We start from the raw sequence: 13302 nt of genomic DNA, 5'->3' as shown, positions 1-13302 counted from the left end.
CAGCTCTGGGAGAAAAGAGATGTTACTGTTTTACCAGTCTGTGGACTAGGATTCATCCAAGGGGTGCTGGTGAAGCTCCTGGAAGATAAACTATCAACCCCAGAGGCTGGAAGGCATATGAACAGAACAAATTAGGTATATAATCTGTAGACCGTTTTTGTTTTTTTTTTCTACTGGATACTCCTAAAAGATAAACCATGAGATAAACGAATTTGTTATTTAGTAACACGAACCACTTAATTGGTTATAATGTCAAAAATATTTGCAAAATCCTGGCTTTTCATGTGAACCACTCAAACAAAGGCTTAATGCTGTTCTTTCCACACAAAGGGGTTAAGATCTCAATCTCCAGATCACAGTGAGCTCACCATTGCAGTTGAGAAAGTTTGACAGGCCATTAATTCCTTGGCATTCTCTGGACATAAGGACATTCTGCTGATTTGCAAAATGGACTTCGAGAAAGTGAAGCTATACTTGGATGGTGGTGATGATGATGTATGAATGGAAAACACTGTCAGAAGAGCAAAGGTTAACAAGTTTGCTAATGGTTAAGGACAGATACTGCAATGGGACCAAAAGAGAGCCAGTTTAAAAATACCAAAGAAATCTGTCTGGTTCATATAAGTAACAATCTTAAGATGGAAGTCAAAGTAGGACTCAGGAGAGGATGGTAATGAAGGCCCAGGATGGTTTTCAGTAGACTTCCACTCTACATTACTACCTTTCTACCTCTCATTTTTGTCAGTATGTGAAAATTGAGTATTTCCTTATTAAAACACTCCAAATACAGGTATCTACCCAAAGAAATTTGACATATGTAAAAAGATGTTAAGAATATTCAGAGCTGTTCTAAACAACCAATTAAATAGTAAGCCTATTAACAGGAAATTTGTAAAATGAATTATGGTGCATTGAAATTATAGTTTTTAAAAAGATGTATATTGATACAGAATGATACCCATATTGTTTTTTACAAGAGCAGGCCGCAAAATGGCATGTGTATGTAATCTTTGAAAATTATATATGTAAACACAGCCATAAGTATAAATGCTATTTGATAGATTGGTCACCAAAATGTTAATAGCAGTATTTACAGTCAGATTTCAAAGGATTCACTATTTTTTAAAATATATATATATATATTTGATCCACTATCATTCCCAAGGATTCACTATATTGCATATACTTTGATTTTTTGAGAGTCATGCTCTGTCATCCAGGCTAGAGTGCAGTGGTGCAACCAGAGCTCACTGAAACCTCAAATTCCTGGACTGTAGTTATCCTTCCACCTCAGTCTCCCAAGTAGCTAGGATTACAGGCACACACCACCACACTGGATAATTTTTAAATTTTTTGTATAGATAGTCTTGCTATGTTGCCTAGGCTGGTCTCAAGCTTCTAGGCTCAAGTGATCACACCTCAGCCTCTCAAAGTGCTAAGATTATAACTATTTTTTGTGTATTTTAAAATATTGTTGACATTCTCTGAAAGCTTATACATTATCTATAAAAGGAACCCCCCCCCCCACAGACACAGAAAAAAAATCTAACATAGGTTCCTATATCACTTTGGTAATGGACTTGTCCCCACGCGCATTTGTTATCATGTGTTCATGAGGCAGAGAATGTACCTGAACATGTGTTGCATAAGGGCCTAGCACTGTGAGGGTAACAAGCAAAAGTGCCTGCTCTGAATGAATAGGTGAGGAGCTAAAGCATTATTAAACAAACTTTTTGAATGCCTACATGTCAGCACTGTTCTAGGCACTCAAGATACACAAGGCAATAAATGGCATTTTCTCCTAGAAAAGTTTTGGCGAAGTTTAAAACTAGCCTGACTTGAGTCAAATTTATATAGGGTAAATAGGCAGGATGAACAGGATTTGGAAAATAAGGTGTAGATTAGGAATAGGTAAAGGTTTTTACAAAATGATGTGTGTCTACAGGAAAGGCAGAAGTAATTCCTTTTCTCCAGCCTGGGCTGAACACTTCCCTGCTGGCTTTATACAGTTCAGCTGTTTTTAAAAATAAGATGGGTTAGAGATGCACTTTGTTTTGAGCAGAAGCAACCAAAGGGAAAATAAATTAGCAGGTATCATTGAAGTCTCAGTATCCATTACACCAATAATCATTTAAATTGCAATCCCTTTTCAGACTCTCATGACACCACAAATTAGAAAAGAGGACATAAACTGTGGCTTATCTTTAAACAAAGTGGAGAAAAAGAACAAGTCCACATAACAAGAGTAGACTTGGTAGTTACCAAAGTAGCTGGAATCCGATTACCTTTTGATATTCCTATTGAACTTTATGTAGAAGAAACTCTTTCATTTAAATCTCAAGTCGAACAGCCAATTAAGAAGCCACCACTTCTGATGTAACAATGCTGGTAAACTTGAGCAAACTGAAATTGGTCCTGATTTTGATATGCAGGGGCAAGGAATGAAACTTGAAGAGCATTCTGTCCTGGTCAATGGTAGGAGTTGGACTTCTGCTCTCTTGATGTACCCCCATTTGGATCGGGTCCTCAAAACCAACTCATCAATACTACCATGTATGGGGGGGCAATATACGTAACCTTAACATTTGTACCCCCATAATATACTGAAATAAAAAAAAATTGTAAAAAAATATACTACCATATATGAAGCAGGATGTCCTGGGTCAAAAGGTCCTTAAGACTATATCCAATGCCAGTAATTCTCAATCCAAGTATACCCTGCTGGGGTGGGCAGATGTTTGACTTTTGTCTTCTACACTCAGTGGACTCCCCCTTCCTTAAAAGCTTATACTTCTTAGCACTTTCATATTCCCTACTGTACATTTGGCTTTACCAAATTCTTCACTGTATGAAAAATAACAAAACATTCTAGGATTAGAATTACAAGTTCAAGGAAAGGCCAGGATTAAAAATCTTAAGGTAAATACTTTAATGTTGATTCTCTTGGAAACTAATCATGTTTCTTCCTGGTGGTGCTCTTAACCAAGAATTTTTCCCATCTAATCTCTGTTAAGGAGTACTCTATAGTTTCTGACTTTTGCCCAGTACTAGTACTTCAACTGAGCTCTAGCTAGTATCCACTATAGTACACATCAGCAAATCAGAGCTACCGGACAGAGGTGACCATTTCCATTTATGTTAAATTTTAACAAACTAGTTGTAACTATCTAGCACACACTTCAGCCATAAAGCAATGGTTCACAAATGGTTGTATTTGTGACATTTCCATCACCTGGGAACTTTTAAAAATCCCATTATCAGGACCTATCTCAAACCTAGCAAATGGGAAACTGAGAAGGCCCTAGCAATTCTGATGCATGCTAACATTTGAGGACAGTTAGTTCTAAAGGAAAACAGTTTACACACCACTGGAGGTGATTCTAAGAATCTTGCCGTTAACTCCTTACAGCCATGGAATGTCATCAGAATGGTTACTTTAAACCCAGGCAAGTCAACAATCGGCTCTGGGTCTTCTGTCAGGGAATAATACAATCCTCATTGTTCTTGTATGCCAGAACTTTCAGCTACACTAAACCACTATATAATGGAAGTTCTGCTTCTATCCTAGTGCAAGGTTGTTTTTTTTTTTTTAAGCCATAGGGTCTTCCTCTTGTCAGGCAGGCTGGAGTACAGTGGCACGATTATAGATCACTGCAGCCTCCTGGGCTCAAGCGATCCTTGTGCTTTTAGCCTCCCGAGTAGCTGGGACTACACATGTGCACCACCACATCCAGCTAATTTAAAGTTTTTGTAGAGATGGGGTTCTCCCTATGTTGCCCTGCTAGTCTTGAACTCCCAACCTCAATCAATTCTCCTGCCTCAGCCCCCCCAAGTGTTGGGATTACAGACATGAGCAACTGTGCCTAGGCCCATTACCTAAATAGCTCCTATGGACTCCACAAAGCAGGGGCTGCAATGTCCCTTGTAGATTTCTATTTACATACCATGAGCTTTTGTCACAATTTTTAAGTGGAAAAAAAAAAACCTACTGTGAATAAAGCTAAGCAAAAATATAAGTAAAAAAGTAAAAAAAGAAATATATAAGTAAAAAAATATATATATATATAAAATATACTCTGCCTCTTTTATAATCTCAGCATCTACCACAATACTTAATACTTACCATTTCCTTTTCTAGTCCTCATAACCCTAAAAGAAGGGGGAGGGGGTCCTCTTCGTCATAGGGAATTGAGATAATGGACACAACCCTTTAGAAATTTTTCAGGATCTTAGCCATTTAAAATCTCTGGAAAGTGTTGGTGGTATACACTATAGTCAGAATTCATCTTCCTGAGAGTAGTAAAATTTATTTTAAATTAAATTACTTTTAGGATACTCAAAGCAAGAGTACAGCTACCCAACTGAAGCTTAATCAGGGATATTTTCAGGCCCGGAATGTACCTGCCATGGGTCAAAGAAAAAAACTATAAAACAAACTCAAGGTATTTCTAAGTTTCTTCACATTCACAGGATAAGGCTAAACTAGAGGCTGAAACAGTGGTGGGGAAAATGTTCTTAAACTTTATAGGTTTAACTGGAAACATTTCTATTAAATAAAGAAGGTTTGCCATAATCTGGGAAATAGCTGTTACAGATTTATTTATCACTATCAGCTTATTTATGAAAATTTCTGATTTCTAAATGCTGTCACATGAAGGTAACAAAACATTCTTTTAACTTGCTGAATTCAACAAAGTAGTACCCATGAAAAAAATCATCATTGACAGGAAAACAATTAACGATTCTATTGTACACATAATGCTTTCTGTAGCTGCTGTTAGTTCAAAGTTGGAATTAAACAGAAGTGGATAATTAGTAAAGGCTAAAATTAAACTGCAAAAGCAAACTGGCAAGGATTTTTTGTGCATGTTACATTAGTCATCTGCCCTTCAGTGGGAGACCAAAAAATTTTACCCAATTATTGGAAATATCCTTTAATATATTTGAGCCTGAAATTTTCAAAAACAATGCCTATCAGTTATGTAGTTTTTAAAAGTAAAAATTTGTTTTGACAATAGGCTAATATACCAATAATCCCTATATAATTATTTTGAAAAGCTGGTAGAACTAATTTTTGCTCACCACGTTACTTCTAATTTTACTGTTAAAGACACAAGTCTAGACACAAGTTTATGCTATTTCTTCAACCTTTACCATTTTAAATTCACAAAGTTTTAAAAAACCAAGAACGGCTCCATTTTTAGTTATGTAACAGGAACAAGAAATCCACCAGCACCAAAAAAGTTTAAAACTCAGATCTTTAGTAGCAGACTTTAATACACTTACTGTAGACTTAAAAAGTAATAATTTGTTAAAGCATGCACAAAAGTGTAAGAGTGAATAAAAATCACAACTGACAAACATATTGGTTAACATTCCAGACATGTATAACCAATGAACATGGCCTAGTTTTTTTTATTGGTATTCACTTCAGTAACTTGAATCCACAGATATAAGCAGTATATAACCAGAAAGTCACAAGTAAACACAGATTATACATGCAGATTTCTGTTCACAAAGGTAACATGTGCAGGTATATGAATTAGAAGCGTGCATCTAGAATTATGGCCAAACTGTCTTTAAAATGCAAAAATGTAAAATTACATCTTGAAAATATGAAGAGATGGTCTACACACTTCAAAAATCAAATATTGCTTATACCAGAGATGTATGACAGCTACAGGATTCAAGTGACAAGCAATAATATCTCAAAAAATTAATACTGGTCAAAGAGAACGGGAATATTTTTACATTTCACTGAAAATACATTGAACTACTAGAATACGAAATCTAGCAGGAACTCAGGGAAAAAAATTACAAAATCTAAAGCCAATTACTTAATATTTCTTATACCTAAACAACAGCATGACATTAAAAGAAAACTGCACCTGCATTTGTATTGCCAATCTCACATTAATGAAGTTCTCCAAAAATGAAATGCAACCAAAGAAGCTTCAAACTCCAAATGAAAAGTCTGCAAGGCTCAGATTAAAATGTGGAATGTTTCAGATGAAAGTAATAAAAATACAACTGGTTTTGTTCTTTATTGAATGGAATCAAACGTTGACATTTCTTTGAAGCTTGGAACTACTAAATTTCATTTTTCTGAATGGTTCTATGTTATCCTTTTCTTAATGGTGCAAGTTGTCTTAAGTAGCTTACGAAGTCAGTCTCTACAAAGTACTTCTGTCTGTTGCCATTCTGATAAAAGAAAAACTATTCTTCATTAACTTAACCGCGTATGTATTTTTTGCTATAACACTTAACACATGAACAGACATCTATTATTTCTCCACTAAAACAAAAGAGTACAATAGTCTTCTTCTAACTATCAGAATTGTATTTAAAAAAGGTTAACATTAAAAACAAAGAACCATTATTTTCTTTGAAATCATTAAATCTTCTTGCACATTTTAAGTTTCCTTCTTCTGTCTGCGTTCCTCTGCCAATTTATTCAGAAATTTCTAAAAAGAGAGAAAAAAAGAATTACAGAAATTAAGTCACCAAAGAGAAATATAACATGTAGATTACTTCCAATAAAACATTCTACCCAAAGTTTAAGGACTTAAAGTCTAATTTTATCAGTAATTTCAAGAATGAGTTAATTCTTAATAGTCAGTATACAAAACTAAACTGGCTCAAGGCACCACAGTAAGGCATAGGAAAAAAATGGATATTTCAATGTTGTGATTAACCTTAATTTTTAGAGATGAGAAAACAAAGGCCACAGTAACATAGAACTAATGCTACTCCATGAACATACATCAGTTAAAATGACATGCATTTATTTAATGCTTTATGAATTAAACTAGGCAGACAATTTCTTAAGGGGATAATAGTAAATATTTTAGGCAACTACTCAATACTGCATTAAACTATAGCATTAAAGCAGCCATAGATAATATTTAAATACATGGCAACAAAAAAGCGAGCCACTGCCAATAGTCCAAATATCTAATTACAAAGCATAATATTGTTTGTATGTAATCAAGCACCTGGAGATTTCTTTCATATTATTTCCATATTCTCCTAAGCAATAGTTTCTGACCCCAAACAGCTTTAATTCAAAGCAGATATTTGTACTAAATTGTTACCACCGAAAATGAACACCACTCTTTTTATATAAACACAATGGTAAGAGACATATATATAGAAAGAACAGTTACATTTAAAAGAAATATAAGTGAAACAGCTAAGAACTGGAATTATTTCAAGATTCAAGACTACCTGTATCCATTTATAGTCAACACAGAGAATATGACTTTAAAAGGTAGTATGAGGCCGGGCGTGGTAGCTCACGCCTGTAATCCTAGCACTTTGGGAAGCCGAGGTGGGCGGATTGCTCAAGGTCAGGAGTTTGAAACCAGCCTGAGCGAGACCCCGTCTCTACCAAAAAATAGAAATAAATTAATTGACCAACTAAAAATATATATACAAAAAATTAGCCGGACATGGTGGCGCATGCCTGTAGTCCCAGCTACTCGGGAGGCTGAGGCAGTAGGATCGCTGAGCCCCGGAGATTGAGGTTACTGTGAGCCAGGCTGACGCCACGGCACTCACTCTAGCCTGGGCAACAAAGTGAGACTCTGTCTCAAAAAAAAAAAAAAAAAAAGGTAGTATGAAAAAACAGGTTATCTAAAATCCAAATCTGAATATAACCGAATCAAATATTCTTTAGTTATATTGTTCTTTATTAATTTATGTTTTTATCAGTATATATTGTTGGCCATAAAAATAACTGAACAGTGTCATTATTAATAAATAATGTCATTGTAAAAATCATTAAACATGAAGAGACATGACACTTTACAAAGTTGAAAAGGATTTATTCCACTTGGCATTCAAGTCTCCAGCATCTTCCAAAGTAGAGAAATTACAGTCTAAAACCAATTAGAGAATATTTCAGTAAGTTTGTATCATAGAATTTATAATACAGTTAGAAATAACTAAATTATTTAATTTGGACAAACTATGAAAACAGGTTCAATATGTATTTCTGGAATCCATAAACTGCTTAAGGCCCATCAATAAAGGAAAAAAAGGTTATTTTCAGGATGAAGCGATACACTGGATCCAGGGGTAATACTACACACATCACTTATATATCCCATTGATTCCCATAATTTAAATGATTCATTAGTTTTCAAAACAGAACTTTCCTCTTTTAAATTCAGACTTACCTTTAATTTCTGATAATGAGGAAGGCTGCTGCAATGAGTATTCTTTGCAACTTCTTCATTTGTATAAAAAAGTGAACACAGCTTACAGTAAAACCCTGTTTTAGGTATCACATAGTCTATACCTAGAAACATAAACATACATTCTTACAAATTAAGTAAATTGAAGGTTTTATTTAGTATTCTCAAATCTTTTTACCTGTTAATTAAAATGAAACAACATATTTGTAGTAAGAAGTCCAATATGGCCTAAGCTAAAAAACAAAACCATGACATTGTTTGTACCTAATTGATATTTAAGGTCTGACCTAATTGTACGTTTTAAAAGACAGAAATGTAACACAGGAAAACAAAACAAAAAAAATGCAATTTGTAGAAAACTTTGCAAGGAGAAAAAAGAACATATTGTGAAATGGTAACACAAAATAACACAAAATTAGGAGACATGGGAAAAAGGAAAGGGGAATAGCAAGTCAATTAAGGTTTAAAATTATTCCCTACAGTAATAAAGCTAATTAAAAATGTTATCAGAGCTTATATGAAACCAATTTTAAACTCCTATTTAATAAAAGTTTGTTGGAGAGGGTGTAGAAGGGTGAACAAAGACTTAAATCTCACCAACAGGAACGTTGGGCTGATATGGTCCAATTCTATACTCATCTGGGATTGTATAGTCCTCCTTGTTTTCATCACTTTGTCCATCTGCATTTTCACTTGTATCTTTGTTGGGATCATCAGCATTCTCCGCAGATTCAGCACCTGGTTCTGTGTTTTCCTCATTTTTAATTCCATTTTCCAACGCTGCTTCGTTTTCTTGATCAAGTTCCTCGATCTTGTCCACCTTAATTTCAACCAAACCATCATCATTTTTGTCACCAGATTTAAATGCCATGCCCGATTTACGAAGTTTCTGAAGTTCCGAATCTTCCTCATCACCAACCTCATCTAGAGTGACAAAACCTTCCATACTCCCTGGGAAACGACGCTGTTAAGAAAGACAAATTTACTCTGCAACAATTATCCTGCAGCATCCCTTCCATTTACTTTACTTGAAGGGAAAGGGATAGCGTCTTTGTCTTTATTCATTCTCTCTAAATACTGATTTTTTTTTTCCTTTCTCCTCTAAAATCACTTTCATTTAACAAACAATGTAGTTTGTTTTAAAACTAAATAATGGAAGACCTGCCTCACACAAAGAGGAGAAAGTAAATGAGATAAAGATATTATTTTATACTTTCTGACACTGATTATGCTGCCAGGGATATGTGTAAAAGAACTTGATTTGATAAAAGTAGTTAAGTCCTTTGCAAGACAGTATCTTGTAACTCTTGTTTAGAGAAAACACTGAGAGTGAAAGAATGTAATGGTTAAGAAATCAAGCTCTGGAGCATGACTGCCTAGATTTACATTTTGCTCTGTCACTTATAAACAGACTAAGTATTAAACTTCTCTATGCTTCAATTTCATTTATGGAATGGGAATAACAATGGCACTTTCTGCATATGGTTACTGCAAGGATTACATTAATAAATATATAAAGAGCTAAGATAGATTTATGACATGTAATAAATGCCATGTCAATAATTATCAGCTCTTACAAGTGTAAACATATTACACAACAATCATCCACTCCAGTCAGAAAAATATACTAAGTTATTTTTGACCAAGCCATCAAAACCTAGAGGTAAATATTAGTTTTCAAATAGCCATATGTTGCTTAAAAGGAACCAATAGAATAGGATGGCAAAAATCTCATTTTACTCTACGTTTCAAGAGCCATTTAACATTGAAGGGATAGCTTCAAAGGCATTTTAATGTCCTAATCTTTAAGGCAGGTAGTTAACACAACATGGGTCTTTTGTTTTACTATTCTTTATGCCATGTATTTCTATATTTATATTCGCCTTATATGTGCTTGTGACTTACATATGTTCTAATATAATTGTTTTCAAAGGTATTAATATATATGACTAAGCCTACATTTTTTAAATAGGAAAAGCTATTCAAATTCAGTAATTTTAGAATTAATGGCAAAACATTTTAAGTATCTTGGGTCAGTTAACTTACTACAAACTCATACCCCATCTATTAAAAACATAAGCTGTACTATAAGACTGCCTATTTGTACAACACCACTACTACACTACAGAAGCAAATACCCTTTAAATCCTTTTCCTTCAATACTAAAGTTTCTTTTTTGTAAGCTTTTTTTTTTTTTAGCAACTCTAATAAAATGTCCTATTTAATCTATTTATTGCAGAGTTTAGATTTAAATGTTTATATTTTGGTTCATATATGATCTCTTTTCCGATAATTCTCCTTATCTGCTAGAGTAATTAATTTGAAACACTCATCTGATCTAGTGTTCTATTAAAAGTTAATATAAAAATTTCCTTTACCTTTTTAAGCTTTTTCTTCGCTGCTGCTGAAGTACTTGCATCTTTTTTCACGGCTTTATCCGAAGGCTCCTTTTTCCCCTCAGAAGTCACATCACCTAAATTAGCAAGATCAGTCTCATCTCCCACTGAACTGCCACTTTCTAACAATGCTGCTGCTTCTTCTTCATCTACGAGTAGCTCATCTTCAGATTCAAGAAGCATATTGGGTTCCTGCTCTGTCTGGTCATCCTTTGTATCTTTCTCACCATCTTCACCTGACTTCTCTTCTTGTTCTTTACCTTCCGCTGCACTTTCAGTCTTCTGGGACCCATCAGTTTTGGATTTCTTATCACTTGGAGATTCTTTGCCATCTGGAGAGTAAGATCGTTTTCTGAAATAAAAAAGACACATAATTTTTCTGGGTTTGAAAAATAAAAATCTAATGTACAAGTGCATATAAACACACACAAAATTAAATTACCGGGATTTATCTTTTTTCAGCAGGTCAATGCCTCTATTGGGAATCTAGAAGACAAAAGTTTTGCAGAAATATATTAATTTGCAGAATATATAATTATCCAAGAAATAATTGGTGACCATCCCTTACATAATCAACTTGGCTTATTCAATCCCTTTAACCATACCTAAGAACTTAAACTGCCTATACTCAAAAGTTTATCAATTACCATACCAACAGACAAGTGGATAATAAACTTTGGTAGTGGAACTCTGTTAAAATCTTAAATAGATAAAAGCACTGAAAGTCTGCCTTACAGAACACCAATTTAAAAACTTAGGCTACTAAAAGACCAAATATGGGTTCTTTTTAAATAATATACTTCTTTCAATAGGTTTATCTCTTTCAATAAACCTATATTTCAATGATCATATTTTTAATACACAGAAATGTTTATAAGAATGTTCTGGTTTGAAATATGTGAAAAACTTTTAAATGATGACAAACAAGTATTACATACCCTCAGTACCAGTTTTTTATATTTCTCAGACAGGTCAACCTTTACACATCTCCCCTGAAACCAAAGGGCTTTCTTCAAACAATGGTCAACCATTGCCATTGCATCTTCTCTTGTTTCCATCTCAATAAAGGCCTTTAAAAAATTGCAATAATGGTATTATTTTTCACAGAATTGTATTAAAACTCCAGTGTTTACTATTTACTCTATATACTTGGTTAGGAAAATCTAACCTTTAGCACAGTGATACTGGTAAGAGTTTAAAGACACTGAATAGGCCAGGCTTGGTGACCCACGCCCATAATCCTAGCACTCTGGGAGGCCGAGGCGAGCGGACTGCTAGAAGTCAGGAGTTCGAAACCAGCCTGAGCAAGAGCGAGACCCTGTCTCTACTATAAATAGAAAGAAATTAATTGGCCAACTAATATAACTAGAAAAAATTAGCCGGGCATGGTGGTGCATGCCTGTAGTCCCAGCTACTCGGGAGGCTCAGGCAGCAGGATTGCTTGAGCCCAGGAGTTTGAGGTTGCTGTGAGCTAGGCTAACACCATGGCACTCACTCTAGCCTGGGCAACAAAGCGAGACTCTGTCTCAAAAAACAAATAAATAAAAAAAAATAAAGACACTGAATAATATAAGGAGACAAGGTGTCAGATATAGAAAGGCCTCAAGAATCACTGTAGTAAGAAACATTAAACCACCTATATACAATCCTGAAAATAAGTTAACAAGCACAGCTGAGCAAGGTGGCCTGTAATCCTAAAACACTGGGAGGCTGAGGCAGGAGGATTGTTTCAGCTCAGGAGTCCAACCCTGTCTCTACAAAAAAAACAGAAAAAAATTATCTGGGTGAGGTAGGGTGCACCTGTAGTCCCAGCTACTTGGGAAACTGAGGTTAGGAAGTTTGAAGCCCAGGAGTTTAAGGCTGCAATGAGCTACAACGATGCCACTGTACTCTAGCTGCAGTAACAGAGGGAGACACTGTCTCTAAAAAAAAGAAAAAGAATTAAGTTTATTAGATTATTAGACATTAATGAAAATACTGCAAGGAAAAAGTCTAGGACACAAACTTTAAATGGTGAGTTATAAGTGTTTAATAAAACAAGAAAGAAAAGATGCTTTCCTTTCTCTGAAAAGTTAAAGTATGAAATAATATAATTCACCCATTAAAATCCACAGATTTTGAAGTCTGTAATACCCAGTTTGCAAAGTACTCTCAAACAATGCTGCTGGAAATATAAATTGGTGCAACCTTTCTGAAGAGCAATTTGGCAGAATCGAAGTAAAGAAAGCAAGTGTCAGGATTCAGAATTAAACAGTGCTACTACTAGCCAGAGTAAGAGAGCTTTACATTCTACTTTCGTTTTGAGACAGTCTCACTCTCTTGCCTGGGGACAGAGTGCTGTGCTGTTAGCCTAGCTCACAGCAACCTCAAACTCCTGGGCTCAAGTGATCCTCCTGCCTCAGCCTCCTGGGTAGCTGGGACTACAGGCATGCACCATCATGCCCGGCTAATTTTTCTATTTTTAGTTGTTTGGCTAATTTCTTTCTATTCATAGTAGAGACAGGGTCTCACTCTCGCTCCAGGCTGGTCTTTAACTCCTGAGCTCAAGCAATCCTCCCACCTCGGCCTACTGAGACGTAAAACAAACAAACCCCAAAACAGTTGACAATAAAAAAAAAAAATTCATCATTATTGTATATGTATAGCTAACAAAATTTACATGTAAGGTAAAGAAAACTACCCCCCCCCCCGCTTTCCTCACTAAAATT

At 35.0% G+C, this 13302-nt stretch overlaps 1 protein-coding gene across 9 annotated transcripts in view; it reads right to left on the bottom strand.

The window, feature by feature from the left end:
* Nucleotides 1-5365: 5365 nt before the first annotated feature.
* Nucleotides 5366-13302, bottom strand: part of MATR3 (matrin 3) — a 45780-nt gene continuing 37843 nt past the window's right edge. For 8 of the 9 annotated variants that reach the window (XM_075996112.1, XM_075996115.1, XM_075996117.1 and 5 more), the window contains 6 exons: nt 11533-11664; nt 11037-11080; nt 10577-10946; nt 8796-9162; nt 8181-8302; nt 5366-6464 (listed from right to left, as the gene is read on the bottom strand). In XM_075996112.1, coding sequence (XP_075852227.1) covers nt 6414-6464; nt 8181-8302; nt 8796-9162; nt 10577-10946; nt 11037-11080; nt 11533-11664 — 1086 coding nt within the window. In that variant the 3' untranslated portion in view covers nt 5366-6413. The remainder of the gene's footprint in view (nt 6465-8180; nt 8303-8795; nt 9163-10576; nt 10947-11036; nt 11081-11532; nt 11665-13302) is intronic. The other variant, XM_012748799.2, reaches the window with a different exon arrangement.

Source organism: Microcebus murinus, chromosome 21 (genome assembly GCF_040939455.1).
Source record: "Microcebus murinus isolate Inina chromosome 21, M.murinus_Inina_mat1.0, whole genome shotgun sequence".
NCBI classification, from domain to species: domain Eukaryota; kingdom Metazoa; phylum Chordata; class Mammalia; order Primates; family Cheirogaleidae; genus Microcebus; species Microcebus murinus.
This window is presented reverse-complemented; position numbering and strand designations above follow the sequence as displayed.